We start from the raw sequence: 16,901 nt of genomic DNA, 5'->3' as shown, positions 1-16,901 counted from the left end.
ATGTAAGAGTTGTATTGTATCTCTCTCAATACTAATCGATTATTAAATAATAAAAATCACTCTTATGAATAAATATTTTAACCAAAAAACTATCCTTTTCCGCACAAATGAAAGTCATAGATTTTCATAAAATAATAAAAATGCGTAATAAAAAGATACACCATTTACCTCTGGTGGGACTCGAACCCACAATCCTCGGCTTAGGAGGCCGATGCCTTATCCATTGGGCCACAGAGGCGTGCGGCAGTGAGGCGCGTAAGCCGCACCACTTCGGCGCCGACGACGGTCCATCTCTACGTCACGGTTGCGTCACTTAACACGAATAATTATTGCTCCTACTGATAAAAATCTGTATCGGAATATGATTATAACAAACTAGCACGTTGATGGATTCGATTGGAAGACAGATTATCTGCCGATTCGTGTTTAAAGAGTGCGCGTGAAAAGCTTTCGAGTTGAAAGCTTAAATTTAAAATAGCTTTTAGAATGATTTTGCTTTTTAACTAAACATACTTACCAACCACCATACTTAGACCACCATATAAAACTTTGGTCGAAAAAAAAATGATTTCTAGATACAGGTGGGTAACAAGTAACAACCCTTAGGATCTTTTCTAAAGCCAATAAGCGAAAATCTTTCGAAACTTTTAAGTTTTTATTTTTAAAAAAGCTTACCAATACAGTCATTCATATTTAAACAGTTGGCATACATTTTAAATAACAAGGAAAACAAGAACCAGTTTGGCAATCACACCTCAGCTCCGCAATGATTTAATTAGCGGTGATTTTAACATTTATTCCGAGTCACGATAAAGTACATAGAGTGTATAAACTATAAACAGGTGAGAAAATTAAACGATAAAGAGAATTTATTTTTTATGATTTTATGAATTTGCATTAAATGTAATGTACCTATTTATTGTTTAATAATGTAACTCAAACTACCTATATCTAACATAATTATATTCGATTAGACTTCTTATAAAAGGGCTGGCATTGTCACAATCCACAAATAATAATTATATTAGGTCTACGTATTTTTTATGAAATCTGTTATGAAAGGAGTCTACGGAAAAAAGTTGGCATGAAACTTTAAACGAATACCTACTTCGTAAAAATGTGCCTCGAGTGCCTTGTTGTATTTTTTTTTTTTATTAAAATTAGGAAAGGTAGCTAACGCTACTACGCTGCGTATATCAGCCCCCCTAGTCAAGTGGCTTTCTGTTAGCGTAGCGATCAATAGAATAGACTACGAATGTATGAGATTGACGTAGGCTGTAGATAAACGTAAGGCTGTAGATAAACGTTACGTCAATCTCATACATTCGTAGTCTATTCTATTGAACGCTACGCTAACAGAAAGCCACTTGACTGGGGGGGCTGTTTAGCTTTTAGGTACCCGCTCAAATAGGTACGATTCGAGGGAGTGATCTAAGAAAGTTTATAAAAGCTTGACTTAGGGAATGAGAAATGCAACCCCTGTAATGTGTTGCGTTCCTAATCTATTATTATCACCATATCTATAATAATAATATATAAATACATAATACTTAAATTAAGAAATTAAGAATATTATTGTTTATTTTACCTTTCGAAACATATTGTTTAATCAAGTGGTGTTATTTTAAAATGCATTAAAATTTTTAAGCAATGTAAAAAGTCAAGTCAAGTCTATAGCTTTGCTCGTTTAGTTAGTTCTGTAATTTGTTTTTAAATAAAGTTCGGAAAGTCGTCTGCGTTTAAATAAATTTTAAACTCATAAAAGCCGTTTAGGCAAATTAAAGCTACAGGACTGAAGTGAATTATAGCAAAAGTATCGTATTGAAATGAAATAAAAATATAAATTATGCATGGATAAATGCTAATTAGTCATTCTATCATGAAAGGGAAAGGTACATAAAACAACCATATTGTGTACAAAACTTTCTTCTCATATATTATTATTAAATCGATAATCATTTTTAACATACAATAACTTTAACGTGAATATGAAAATAAGCGATATACATATTTAAAACATTAAATAAGCAAATATGCTCTGTACATTGGTTCCTAATATTAATGGCTAAGTGAAAATCAATACTTTTAACAAAATCTACACATAAGCACGATGTTTTATTATTTTATATAAAAAAAGGAAAATGGTGTCACCGTAAGATTATAAACACCGTTTACAATATAATTCGCGAGATCATAAACTGTCGCAAAAAAAGTGAACTTTACCAAACCATAACGCATTAAATTTGTGAACCGTCCTTGATTGGTCAGTTTACCAATACCACATGATATTAGACCAATCAGCGCGCTAGATGCGTTCCGTCGCATGTTTAATGACAGTTCACATTTTGCCGGTTTGCTATGGACAGATTTAAAACTAACGAAAAATAATGGGTTTAATTGTAAATGGATTAGTTCACAATTTTTCGAAAGTTTATAACCTTTCGAGTTATATTGTAAACTAACGTCGTTTATAATCTTACGATGACACTGTAACGATCGTGAAAGTACAATTGTTAATTTGTAACTGTATAAAAATGAATCCGATAATAGCTACCATTCTATGAGTTATGTAATTTAAAAAAATATGATCAATAATTCATATCTCATTAAAAAACATGATAGATTACGTATTTCAATCAATTTCAATTTTCACAATCATAATAACGTGAAAGAACCATACCTCATTCATATTTTTTTATAATACTTAATAAATAATGAAATAAGCACTAAACATTGGTTTAAAAATAGATTTATTGATTCTAGCTTTGATTAAAAAAAACCTGCTCATAGTATGTGTTATAAAAAGGTATCTAAGAGATTTCTCTAAGAGAAACCGATAAACAGTATGTTTTTAATTTCTAGCGCACTACATTTTCTATGACTAATTGGTATAGAAAATACTAAGGCAGAATATACACAGGCTTCTTTCCGTACACATTGATAAAATAACTTATTACTAATTTTGCTTCACAATGCAACGTAAAGTCTATTTGCTCAATTTTTTTTGAAACATAGATTTACTAAAATAGTAGATAAACGGCAAACGCATGTTCAGTCATCAAAAAGTGATAAAGAAGTGTTACTGGTACTTAAAAGTTATACCGTAAGGGTTTTTAATAAGGTTGAAATTTGTAAAAAGGTATTTTCATACAAAAAAAAATATTTTAAAAGGGCAACTAGAGTTTAATTTCATTTCTTCAGTTGAGTTTCCGAACCAGTAATGGTCAACTATGTAATGACGATTCAAAATTGCTTCTAGATGAAGTTAAATTGAATAAATAATTGTTTGAGTTTGAAAATGTATATTACGGAAATTTTCTAGCACTTTATCTACCATAGTGGTAAAATAATGCCTGTAAAAGACCGTATAATATTTTTACCTATTAATATAAATATAAAATTCGTGCTAAAAACTATTTATCAAATCTACAGGAATAGTGCACAATATCTCCATTGGGATAGCGCACAAACGCGCTTTGGTTGCCGAACCGTTTCTTACAAACGGGACATACGTTGTAGTCGTTGATTACTATGCTTTTCGACTCGTGGTATTGTTTCATTTCTTGTACCTGAAAGAAATTATAATTTTATTTGATCATTCATTTGAAAGACATTGCAATTAGATAAAAAACTAAAGTTCATATAATTAGGTTCTAATGTAATTATTTTATATTAGTATTTATTATGTATATGTCGCCGTAAGATTGTAAAAACCGTTTCATTATAATTTGACTAGCAAGTTTGCAAAAAATTTTAATCCGCAACATTATTATTTTTGCTTACTATTTTACGCATTATTTTTCTTTATTGATCGAAGTAAAACAATGAAGAAAATGTGCAATCAACATTAATAATACTTAATTAGTCTGAATTCTTTCAATCTTTGGTTAGAAGGTAAAAATATGACGATGATAAATAAATGTCCAACAAAGGATGCTTTATAAAATATAATACTAACCTGTGTGTGTTCAGCATACAACAATCCTTTTAATACTTGTGTCCTACGCTTAAGCGTGAGTTGACTGTCTAGAGCACTCTCTAAGAAACTCTTTAGTCTGCCCAGAGGCACTCCATCGGGTAATACTGATAATGCCTGGAAAATATTAAAAGCTCATGTAAAGAAATATTTCATTACATATTCAATTGTTTTAAGCGTCACAAAACTAGGTAAGACGTTGTAAATGGCAAAATGTATTTACATTTGCTAAAAAAAGACTTGATTTAACTTTCTTGACAAATTGTAGATTTTGAAATAAATATCCCTATGTATTATATAGTATGGAAACATTTTATAATAGCCGCTACAAATACATATTTATATAAACTTAAAAAAATACGACGAACGCAGCTATTCTTCATTTATCATCACAAATGTATAAAGCTCTTTTTACATTTACGCTTATCTTATATATAAAAATGAATCGCAAAATGTGTTGGTAAGCGCATAACTCGAGAACGGCTGAACCGATTTCGATAATTCTTTTTTTATTATATTCCTTGAAGTACGAGGATGGTTCTTATGTAGAGAAAACGTAAACATGTACCACGGGCGAAGCCGGGGCGGACCGCTAGTTTACAATAAATACAACTGACCTTAATCGGTGATATTTTATCAGCATGTTTCTCCAATATACCTAGAGCTGTCTCCAAGTCAGGTACGGATGCATTCGGGTGTCTAGTTACATTGGCCAGCGGTCCGGTTAGCGGCGTAGTTTGTTCGGGGTTCATTAATATCCTCATTAGTATAACATACACGTCTAAATTCTTATCGTTCGATCTCTCCCATACATTATCACAGTAGCGTATTGCACGTTCGACGTCGCCTGAAATAAAATGTATGTTATGTAAATTTAATTTATTAATTTAAAGAATTAATAATAACACATATTATTGCAATAATAATTTCACTAAAGCATGCATTTCTATTGCGGAAACAAATGCAATCCAGTAAATATAAAGATGTTTTTTTTTTTGTATTTATTTAAGGATGCTTGATCTTCATTGATCTTTTTTCGGTTTTTGTTTGTAACTTGTTTAAATTACGCAAATATTTAAAAACATTCAAATTTAATATTATTTTTATAACAAAAAATTATCTACATACCAAGTATTTGCACATAAATGGCTAACGCCTGTTCATGCCTCCCGAGCTTTCCCAATATAATGGCTCTCTCTTCGAACAGTGTATCATTAGGAAAGTGTAATATAACTCTTTCTGGCGTATAATTGAATGATTTCTCCAAAAACGCAACCAATTTCGCCTTTATATGCTGCAATTCCTCTTCAGTCGAATTAGCTTTTTTATCAGTGATCTTCTCTCTATACATGCCAATTAAGGCGTCATGGAATATTGCATTTGTGTCATTCCACGTATGTATGACATGTTCTAGATAAGGTATGACTAGTTGTTCGTGTTCCCGAAGCAAAAAGTCTAGAACTCTTGGACGGGGCAAGTTTTCTACTTCGACAATGTCTTCCGTGAATATTTTGAGACCCTCTTCGGGATGCTCTTTCAATATCCAGTCGGAGAATTTGAATATTAGATTTATGTGCTCTGCGCCTGATATGTTAAGGAAAAACATTTTTAAATTAATTATCAACATATGAATAATTAAGGGTACATAGCAAAAGGGAGCATTATTGACATTATTGACTGCAATGAAAATACGACTTTTTAGTTTTTACTACAAACACAAAACCTTATTAGTTATTAATAATTTAAGAATTTATTTTGTATGAGTAGTAATCACTAACGAAATAATAATACAATTATACGATAGCGTTCTATCAGACGAACGGCAAGTTGCGACCTCTGCCGTTCACAACTTGCCGTTCGTGTGTTAGGACTCTTACTGAAATTAATAAAATAAGTAAATATTTTTTTTTTTCAGTCTCACCTAAATGTTGTAAATAATTCTTAGTTCTATGATATCCCTTTAAGCTAGAATCTGGTTGTTTAGCCTGTTCACGTAATAATTGCAATGCTTTTGTATGCTGCCCTTTAGTCTGATACAATATAATAAGCTCAGAATGTTTTCCATGCTGGAGCAATGTCTTTTCTGCTTCTTCTAAACGACAATTATTTAAACGCAATAAAGGCGCAACGAACGCGTCATTAGTCTGAAAAAAATAATTTAAAACCCAATAATTAAAAAAATTAAATTCAATATTTACAACCTTTATAAGCCAAAGTCATCAGAACTTTCGAAAAAGAAAAGCAGTACCTGTAAATAGCATTTCAAAAGCGTAGTATCGATAAGCTCCAACTGCTGTGTGACATTCCGTTGACTAGAAGTTTCATCTTTACTCCCGCTAGCGTCCGAATTCTTCCCTATCTTCGACCTTAACTCCACTAAATATTCTATCAACGCGTTCAAAGCGTTTTCGAGATCTTTCCCCTTTAATTTCTTCTCTTTGGTTTCCGATCCAGATTTATTATCTAACTCTGGGAATAGTTTTATCACGTCTGCTGGGTCTGTGTTTAATTTAATAAATTCTTTCATTGATTGCGAGTATTCTTTATTGTCGAATAGCTCCAAGGCGAATAGCATTTGAATGGAATGTATGGTTTGCTTCTTTTCTTCTGGTGAACATTCTGATAAATTCTACAAAAAGGGTTTGTTGTAGTAAAGTAACAGTAAATACAGAAACAACATCTTAACTGTTCCAATCACAAATATATAAAACACTCAATAGAATAGTAATAACATAAATTTAAAAAAAGGTAACTTATTACCAAAATAATTAAAAACACAATTACAATCTAATTAACCCAACCTAAAAAACGCCAAAAAAGATAGAAGATCAATTCACCTACGTTTAATAAAGTAATTATTTTTGCTTGCCGTTTTTTTACTTTAAAATGAAACATTTTTATCAACAAGAGAATTAAAATAAAAAATAACGACCAACTTTATCGCTACACTGATCAAAACTGTTCTCTAATTTATATAAATTACTACAGGAAAGTGGATATACATACATATATCCACTTTCCTGTAGTATTGATATTACATCATGATTGGTGGTACAAGGTACAGACAAGGTATATAATATTTTGGTAATTGTAAATATAAAATCACACTAATTAATATTTTGTTACAATGACGTCTTTAGATAAATTGTGAATAACAGTAATTAAGAAACTATAATAAATAAATAGTGTCCATTATTTTACTGAATAAAATGTTAATGTTATAAATAATACTGAAACTGCAAACATTATTTTAATTTTATAGACAAAATCACCAGATAGCAAATAAGATAATTTTTTATGTTGAGTATGATTCATACTCATACTCATGAAGGCACGTAAATATATGCATAGGTACATAATGGACGATAAAAACTCATGGAGGGTTGTCGCGTAAAAACCACAGGACAGTTCTTTGGCATATCACTATAAATTATGATGTTACATATGTAATTTGTAAAATTAAAATGTAAAACTGACATGATTAAAAAGAGCAACTATGGAGTTTCTTGCCGATTCTTCTCCATAGATACTGCTTTCCGAATTGGTGGTAAATGTTAAAAATATGTACCTATGACGTTTCAAAAGTGCTTCTAGAAGAAGTCTAATTGAATAAATAAATGTTTGAGTTTGAGTTTAATTACCGTTAAATCGATAGCTATCTGAAAGTGTTTATCCTTGAGCAGTTGTTGTCTCTGAACGGTTACATCCACGGCGCTCAAACACCACACTTGTCCTACTGAAGACACGAATATTAAACCTCGCTTATATCTAAAAAAAGTAAATAGAACAAATGTTACAAATTATTACTTGAACAAAACACACTTCAACATTTGCAAGAAATCATTGCTTCTAAGTTCTATCACAGTCTTGCTAACCTAGTTTGATAGTTACTTCTCAATTCTCATGAAATGTAACATTTATATTAATTTAAATAAATTGACGACAGTATTATTATAATATACTAGCTTTCCGCCCCGGCTTCGCCCGTGGTACCTACATGTTTAAACTATCTTATCTCTCAAGTTGGATCGAACTGCACATGGTGTGCGAATTTTAGTATAATCGGTTAAGTGGTTTAGGAGTCCATTGAGGACAAACATTGTGACACGAGATTTATATATATTAAGATAATACTTTATTACATTTCCAACAATATAAATGAAACTTATTCAAGCATCTAGGCCAATTTAGCATGTCTAATATAAATAGGAATACTTACCTATACATCAGTCTTGCCTTGTTCAAATCAGGTAATGTTTGAATGAATAATGGTGGCTCAACAGTCTGAACAACCACATTATCTTGTAATAATCCCAAGATAAAGGGTTCATCCCACACTGAAATAATGAAATCAATTGTGAATTAATTAAATCTATTCATAAAGTAATATTTTGACAAAAATAATGAGGCTGTTTATAGGCTTTTTTCTTTTAAACAAATTATGTCATATAAAATTTTACAACTTAGTTTGATAATAAATCTTCAATAGAGCTTGAATTTACGTTTTTATAGCTAGAGCATTATTCTGTTGACTCTGTTGTATTAGAATATAAAAAAATACTGATTAACAATGAATTTAACATGGTATCAATAAAATTATATAAAAGCATAGACAAATATGTATTAAAATAAGTAGAACTACTATTCTATTCTCCTTACCAACAGCAATAGGAGCGTCAGTCCACTTTATAGTTTTCTTTATTTCTATAGCTTCCTCTTTAGCTTCTTCTACAAGAACAGAAGTATTGTCTCTGCCCAGAAGGAATGATGTCTCTGTATATTTGGCTATGGTAGGCTCTAAGGATTTTGAACTACTTGTTGGAAAAAGTTCCTTTGGATTGTGTGATGATAGCTGAAACATTTCTTTAAATATAATAATAATTTTCTCAATTGCAATCTTCTCAATACATTATTGATAGCCAATAACAAAACCCAAGACAAGACTTTATATTATGATATATTACTTACAATAATAACATACACAGTTTAATAAATTATAACATTTAAAATGTAATAGGTACATAATATTAAAAATGAAGTACTTAAGTAATTCACTTTTAATATTATGAATTCATTGTTTCTTTCCATTTTTCTCTGAGCTACTTAATTCATATTATTAAAATCAAATGATTGAACAAAAAACCTGACAATAGTAAGGGTATAAACACATTAAAATTAGGAATATATTCATTTGTCATTTATATCTGAAACTTACATCAAAAAATGTGTATTCGCCTTTAAATCCAACGCACAAATACTGCTGGCCCCAGGCCATCACTTTAGGTACATCTGGTATTGTAAAGTCAAACAGATGTTTCTTGAATTCACCATTCTTTCCATAGTAAAGCTGCAATTTTCTTCTTACAGCCACACACAAGTGAACAACTGAATTAGATTCACCAGTCATAGATGTTGCCGACTGAAAATTTTAATTACAACTATATTTATTGTCCCCGCAGCAAATGTTTGTGTAACACTAATTATATAAAACACAAGATATTTTGTTAATTACCTTGTTATCAAGTGCAAATAACGAAGCCCCTTTTGTGTCCGAAAATGTCTTCACTAAAGGAAAATTGACACCATTTATATCATAAGATGAAAGCAAATTATCTGTTAGACACAGTAATAATTTGTCCTCTGAAAAAATAATGCAATGAATATTTTAACTAAATAGAAAAGGACATCATGCTAATGTTATGATAGAATACAATATCATTTATTGAACTTACCTGGTATAATTTCAATTTGTTGTATTGGTTTCTTACTAAAATTTTTACAGTATCGCAGCATTTTAAGTTCATATTTTTTACTATCATTGTTAACTGATAATGAGTACATCAAAAGATGCCCTTGTCGTGTACCCAAGAAGAGATTTCCATCTAAAACAGCAAAATTATGGCAAGTCACACCCACATTTATAGTTCTATAATTAAAAAGAGGGATAAAGATTTATTACTTACCATATGCAGCTATAGTTTCTATTTGAACAGATGCATTAAGCAGGTGAGTTACCTCATACGCCTCGTGCATGATTGTTCAATTTTGTTAGGATGACAAAATAAATAATATCTTCCAAGTTGTTTAAAATGTATATCTGATATTACTTAAGTTATGCTTGTACCATACCAATTTAAAATATCTAAACAGCACTATACGTTAATATCCCATTGAAAAAAAAAAGATAAAATCATATGACTATATTTTATTCAAATTTAAATCATTCATAATTAATATTTTGTTAATTTTACTGTAAAAAGCAAAACAGAACAATTGTCATGACAAAATACAAATTGACATTGACATTACACAAGTGACAACTGACAATTAATAATTATTGTCATGTCAAAAAAATCTTGCGTGGCATATAGATAATAGAACACGAATAAAGCATGTGGTATCGATTTTATTTTAAATGTTAACCACACCCATGAGGTGTGAAGAATTGACATTGTAATTCTATAGATCAACACAAGAAGCTTATATCTAATACACTGGAGATTGCACTATGACCATTAACTTGTAACAAGAAAATATGACCTTCAATGACGTCAGTCATGTTTTTTGTCTCTTTCTGTCGAGTGACCACGCTGGTTTGTAAATTCAGGATTTTTCAAAATAGAAAAAACTAAAAATCATGGTCTATAAATAATAACGACATATATTTTTAACAGTCTTTATATTATAATATTATGGTCATACTTTATAGGTACATACAATTTTAATTGGTATAGAATGATAGTTTTAAATAACTTTTGGCTACAAAGCTTGGATATGAACCGATATATAGCATTAACATCCTTTGTAAATAGAGGAAAGTTGTGTTTTGCATCAGATGCTGTTTACCAAATTGTAAGCTACTCAGATCTTCTTTTTAAACGCGTTGCTTCGACGGGTCAATTTCAAGCCAAAATCATCAAAGAAAAACTGTTTATAGCAGCAGCCTTGCACAAATTTCAGCTAACTTTACAAAGTTTATTTTTCAAAAGGTATTTTTTTCTGGGTCGTAATCCTCAGTAACTTTGATGGGCACATATATTTCTTTTTATTTTACTTTTTGGAATGCTGAAATACGTAAAACAAAAAAAAATGAGGTAAGTTAAAAAAGTATAAATTTCAATGTAAAAACGAACAATCTTATAACTACATGTGAGTGCAATACCGATGTCGTGTGTTGTTTCATTACTAGTAACAATCTTTAAAATGGTGTTCTAAATTTTCATCATAATATTGTTATTACAATATATTCTCTTCGCTATCCATAAAAACTCGTCATCATGGTTACCTTACTTGTTAAATTTGTTTATTGAAAACTTGTTGAAAAATGATAAAGTATTAGGGAAATAACAAATTTAACATGACTGCTTACTAAAATGATGCTAAATTAGACAATTTTTGCCATTGAAATGATTCTAAACAGGTAAATGCAGGAGTATTGAGGAATATTGTAAATAACGTAAATATACACTTGCCTGTGAAATTCTATGCCAGAATTTGGTGTCCAAACACTTCTGCAATTTTGCACAATACAATGCATTCTTTATATTCGGAAAATATTCATTAAATAAGCAACAATATTAACTTAAATATTCGAAGCGACGCAATTTTTTTGACACACATGCCATATTGACAAAGTGAGAGTTGCTACAATTTTATTATGGTGACTACCCATAATCAGGGAGTATCGCTTTTTAATAATTGGTTCAGATACTTATTTTATTTAGCATAAATAATAATTGTCTCATCCAACAATGCTTCTGAATGACGTTGTTGGCAATTTATCAACAAACTCATGTACAAAAACTAACCTTTTGCACAGAATATTACAGCATACATAGTAGCCTTGGGAAAACTTCGTATTAACAGTGGCAATACCTAGTTAGGTGTGAAAGTGATAAAAAACATGAACTGGGCAATATTTTCTTGTTACACGTCAATGTTCATACCGAAATCTCCAGTGTATTAGATATAAGCTTCTTGGATCAACATCAAGCTTTGAGATCACAGTTTGAGACGTTATGTGTACTACCTGTGTGTACCATTGTGGCACATGCTGCACCTGCACCTGATGTTATACCTACTCATCATGGGTTTGTAATATTTTTGAATATAATTCAATTGCTTGCTGATCATACAAAATAAATTATAAACAATGATCATTGTAAAAATAAGGGCAAATTGGAATGTGTGAAATAAAAAACCATGGTTCTATTCATTTAATATTTACTTTTATAATTATGTTATTTTCATTCATAACTAACAACGATATGGAGTTACAATGTATTCAAATTCAGTAAAACAAATTAAAACAAAATACAAATTTCACTCACTATTAAATTTAATATTACAGTACTAGTAATAAGAAAACTCTTTTACTTTAAATAATTTATATAAGTCAACCCCATTTCGAAGTATGTATTACTGAAAATTCTCGAGTAGTAAAAGTGCACGTAAATCGTGAAAGTGAGAATTTAAACGGGTTAAAGATGTCGCAATAACATCACTTCAAACATCAGGTCACTAGTGTGTCTAACTTTATACACAGAGGGTCTTCAGAAGCAACGTCGATTACAAAATTCATAATAGGTAGACTTAATAAAATATGCATATCTAAACTATCGTACCGCTCGCTGTCAGGGCGCGGCGCTCTGCCGGCTGCCGATACTGACTACCGATTAACTTTACTCAAGAGTCATACCATAAAGATAATAATTATAATAATAATATTTACACGAATTATAAAGGTGTGTCAGCAAATCAATAGCCTTAGGGACGACAACTAAGCTCCACTATGTGTGATTTGAAATCTCGCGCCGAGCGCGTTACGTTCTTAACAAACTAGAAATTTTATACGTAATTAGTACATACATAATAGTAATACAAGTGTGTATTATATACTTGGCCGAAGCCTGTAGGTTTCATAGATGGGTATTCTGAATTATTACAGCATGCAAAATAGATGCGCCGCGGTTCGATCAAATGAATATTGTATTTCTATTATATTATAATAAATATAAAATAAAATAAACTCTGGTCAATGACGACACGTAGACGTTATTGTGACTCTAGGAGGTCAGAGCTGACCTGTGTTCTCAAATTCGTAATGCTTCTCAGCAACAGAATTTGTACAAATATTATTTACTAATTAAAAAAAATGGTGCAAAATCACACCCAAGGTTATGAATTAAAGCTACATCTAAACCATGAATAAAAGAGTTCATTACTTTATATTAAAAAGGCTTTAATACCTCAGCTAATTTGTAACTGTACGCCAACTTTTAAGTGCAAAAAGAAATTGCCAAAATACTTAAAACTATGACAATGAATTTATTTTTAATATTACTTTATAAATGACTACTTATATCGTGTTCTCAATGATAAATTTTACATAGCAGAAATATGATTTATCGATTATTTTATAGAATACAATATTATCGAAAAACTATGACATTACAATAGGACACAGACAGTGCAATCAAATACATTATACATTTATCCAGAGCTGGATAAGAAAAGATACGCCGCAATAAAAAAAAAGTCTAATATAGAAGTTGCCAGAAATAACAAATATCTATAATGTAGTTAATCTAAAATTTATATCTTTGAATTGTTTATACAAATACATAATATTCTGAGATATCATTTAATTAAAATTATCCTGAGAGATCAGTTTATGCTAGTTATAAAAATTTACAAGTATGCTTTGTATGTATGCGATAAAATATACCGTCTGCTCCGGAGCTACAGCACTAGACATACTTCGCGCAAGTCACGTCAGTGATACTTTCCGACAATAAATATTCTAATTCTACTCAAATCCTCTACGGGTTACACGGCACAAGCGGAATTACGACTCCCTAAATATATTCCTCTATAGAACAGGTGTAAAGTGAAGCGAGCTCGTGATGCCATTAGAATAAGAAGGCGCTGCGTGATGACGTTAACGTTTTCATTATCAACAAATGAATAGATTTTATACAAATCAAATCGAGTACAATTTATCCAGACGATAGTTATCTGTCGTTTACCAAAACCGACGTTAAAAATTCAGTATAATAGGTATGTACACAAAGGAGTTTGAGCTTACAAAAGTACAAAGTAATCACATCGCGACGGTTTAGAATCTACTGTGGATTTACCCTTCTTACCGACTAAGACAGCTCAAGCTTTATCGACAATTACACTACAGTATCACACGATTACTCGCCGAAAACACCTATTATGCATTAAATTTTTCCCGATGACCAACACAAAAAATACTATCACTAATTAGCGTACAAACGACTCCAATCTACGTTCCGAGCTAATCGCGAAGCCCGCGAGAGACGCCCGGCCGGCTGCGATCGAACGTTATCATTAGTGAACCCGAAACACGGCCACAGCCACAGATCATATAAAAGAGGTTAGACCGTTAGAATGGCAATAATTCGCCGTTCCTATAAGAACCGGTGTCGCCTGTGGGTGTGGCCAAGTCCGCGCAAGTCCGCTTACGCACATATATTTTGCAATTTCAAATCTAGCCAATCATAGCGCCGCGCGATCACGCGATTTAAAATGGAACGAATCATACGCATGATGATGATGTGAGCAGTGCTCATATCCTTGGCGCGTCTGCCCCGCCTACAATGCCTTTCTAACCTCTTTTATATGTTCTGTGGCCACAGCTATGTTCAGCGTGTTCGATGCGCTGGGCCGACCGCACGTGGCCGCGGAACAGTCGCGGGCGCTCCTAGCATTCTCGATAACCTACAGATCGCCCCGGACGTCGGCGCCGACGTCGAAAGCTTCGCGTCGATACGGGCTCGTATCGGACTAAAGCGTGTTCGCGAGCGCGTCGTCGATATCGGAAGATCCTAGATCGGTATAGGTCGCGTCATGTAAAAAGAACGCTGACGGTTAAGCTACGCATTGGCGATTTATTGGTCTATTTGGTGTTATGAGGTGGTATAAGAATAACAAATATGTAGTTGCGAAGCCACGACTCGAGAGCCTACTTCAAAAATAAAATAAGCAGCAAATAACTTTCGTGCTAAACTCGATACATGCCAAAACACACCCCATCACTTTCATCCAGCGTTCTTTTTACATGATTCGCGTTATACGGTGGTTCGTATGGTTGTGAGTGTGAGTGTGAGTGGGTGCGGGGGCATCTAGGACGTTCGATAGGGATGCACGAGGCGCGAGCCAGACACGTGGGCCGGGAAGCGTGGGGCGCGGGGCAGCCGCGCTCGGCTCTACGACGCGCTCGGCGAGCCCCCGCTCGTGCCGCTCGCCGCTGCGTTCTCGCCTGCGGACAACACACGTCATTAGCGTCTACATTCACCACACGCGCACACTTACGTACTTATTGTGTACATTTGTAATGTAAACATGTTTGAATACATTATAGACGCAACATTTGTTTGTGTAGGAATGTGCATGTAGTATATACAATAAGATAAAGCTAAGGTTACTACCTATAATGAAAAATTGAAAAATGTTAACAGACATCGTAACGATGCAAACTACATGTTAGATCTTTAATTAGGCAAATAGAGACATAATGATGGTATACATTGTTTTTATGTAATATTAAGATAAATTTACAGTTCAATAATTGTTATGTATGTGCAATGTCTGTTACGTTTGTCATTACAGCCAGTATGTTAACAGCCGTCTAGCGATTCATTCGGCGTATTTATCACTTATAATACCACAAGAACTTCAAAATTATCGGGTATTTTCCGATAGGTTCGTTGCAAACAAATGAAGGAGTCAAGTTTTTAGTCAAGGTTAAAAAATGATTTTTCCTGAAAAACTTGACGACTTTATTTGTTTGCAGGGAACCTTGAGGGAAACGCCAGATAATTTTGAAGCTCGAGTGGTATTCGGGAGATTATTTTTCCGTCCCAAATGTCGGCCAATAATTTCACAATTGAATTGAACCTGTCAGTTTGACGTCAACGACCAGAGAAAATTTTCAAAAAATTATCAGTATAATACCATGTAGGTTGTACCACGTGACGTCGAATGGTGCAATTCTATTGGTCGATATTTGGGTCGGAAAAATAATCACTTATAATACCACAAGAGCTTCAAAATTATCGGGTATTTTCCGATAGGTTCGTTGCAAACAAATGAAGGAGTCAAGTTTTTAGTCAAGGTTAAAAAATCACGAGTGCGAAGCGCGAGTGATTTTTCCTGAAAAACTTGACGACTTTATTTGTTTGCAGGGAACCTTGAGGGAAATGCCAGATAATTTTGAAGCTCGTGTGGTATTCGGGAGATTATTTTTCCGTCCCAAATGTCGGCCAATAATTTCACAATTGAATTGAACCTGTCAGTTTGACGTCAACGACCAGAGAAAATTTTCAAAAAATTATCAGTATAATACCATGTAGGTTGTACCACGTGACGTCGAATGGTGCAATTCTATTGTTCGATATTTGGGTCGGAAAAATAATCAATGATAATTATTAAAAAATCTGTTAAAATAAAATGTCACTTTTCATACATAATTGAACAGTTGTCATAAATATTACGTACCTTGCGGGTCATGGTCGTGGTGCGCGGAGGCGCCGGGCTCGGGCGCGGCGCGCGGCTTGAGGAAGTCGTTGAGCGAGGGCTGTATGGCCAGCTCGTACTCCGTGAAGTTGAAGAGCGGCGGCAGCGGGCGGCCGTTGGGCAGGCGCGCGGCCGGCTCGCGCAGCTCGTCGAAGAAGCCGTGCGCGCACGCCTGCAGCGGGGACAGCCGCGCGCCCGGCGTGTACTCCAGCAGCCGCGACACCAGCGAGATGGCGTCCGGCGGCGTGCACGCGCGGAACACCTGCACCGCCATATACAAGACATATATTTATTTGCACGAGATATAGGTGGACATATGGACACGACACCGCCTACGTCACTTATGTTCCGCTCAACATACGCCATATGGCGTAACTGCACG

The 16,901-nt window shown here is 33.2% G+C and overlaps 2 protein-coding genes and 1 non-coding gene across 5 annotated transcripts in view; all 3 read right to left on the bottom strand.

The window, feature by feature from the left end:
* Positions 1 to 165: 165 nt before the first annotated feature.
* Positions 166 to 238, bottom strand: TRNAR-CCU (transfer RNA arginine (anticodon CCU)). Its single transcript has one exon. It is a non-coding gene; the product is annotated as a tRNA-Arg (tRNA).
* A 2,228-nt stretch (positions 239 to 2,466) lies between these two features.
* On the bottom strand, positions 2,467 to 10,267 carry Vps39 (vacuolar protein sorting 39). The gene is made up of 13 exons (XM_089697279.1): positions 9,940 to 10,267; positions 9,709 to 9,858; positions 9,489 to 9,616; positions 9,192 to 9,395; positions 8,636 to 8,828; positions 8,196 to 8,313; positions 7,618 to 7,744; positions 6,225 to 6,605; positions 5,898 to 6,120; positions 5,105 to 5,560; positions 4,594 to 4,823; positions 3,959 to 4,093; positions 2,467 to 3,569 (listed from the first exon to the last, which is right to left on the bottom strand). The coding sequence occupies exons 1-13, from the start codon at positions 10,007 to 10,009 to the stop codon at positions 3,414 to 3,416; spliced, it is 2,571 nt and encodes an 856-aa protein (XP_089553405.1). The 5' UTR covers positions 10,010 to 10,267; the 3' UTR covers positions 2,467 to 3,413.
* A 1,917-nt stretch (positions 10,268 to 12,184) lies between these two features.
* LOC149487064 (glycogen synthase kinase-3 beta-like) overlaps positions 12,185 to 16,901 on the bottom strand; it is a 39,453-nt gene continuing 34,736 nt past the window's right edge. For all 3 annotated transcript variants that reach the window (XM_089697276.1, XM_089697277.1, XM_089697278.1), the window contains exons 8-9: positions 16,502 to 16,781; positions 12,185 to 15,263 (exon numbers count right to left, since the gene is read on the bottom strand). In XM_089697276.1, coding sequence (XP_089553402.1) covers positions 15,211 to 15,263; positions 16,502 to 16,781 — 333 coding nt within the window. In that variant the 3' untranslated portion in view covers positions 12,185 to 15,210. The remainder of the gene's footprint in view (positions 15,264 to 16,501; positions 16,782 to 16,901) is intronic.

This window comes from Colias philodice, chromosome 7, assembly GCF_061535455.1.
Source record: "Colias philodice isolate Cphi_HAF_F1 chromosome 7, ilColPhil1 Martin Lab GWU primary, whole genome shotgun sequence".
NCBI classification, from domain to species: domain Eukaryota; kingdom Metazoa; phylum Arthropoda; class Insecta; order Lepidoptera; family Pieridae; genus Colias; species Colias philodice.
This window is presented reverse-complemented; position numbering and strand designations above follow the sequence as displayed.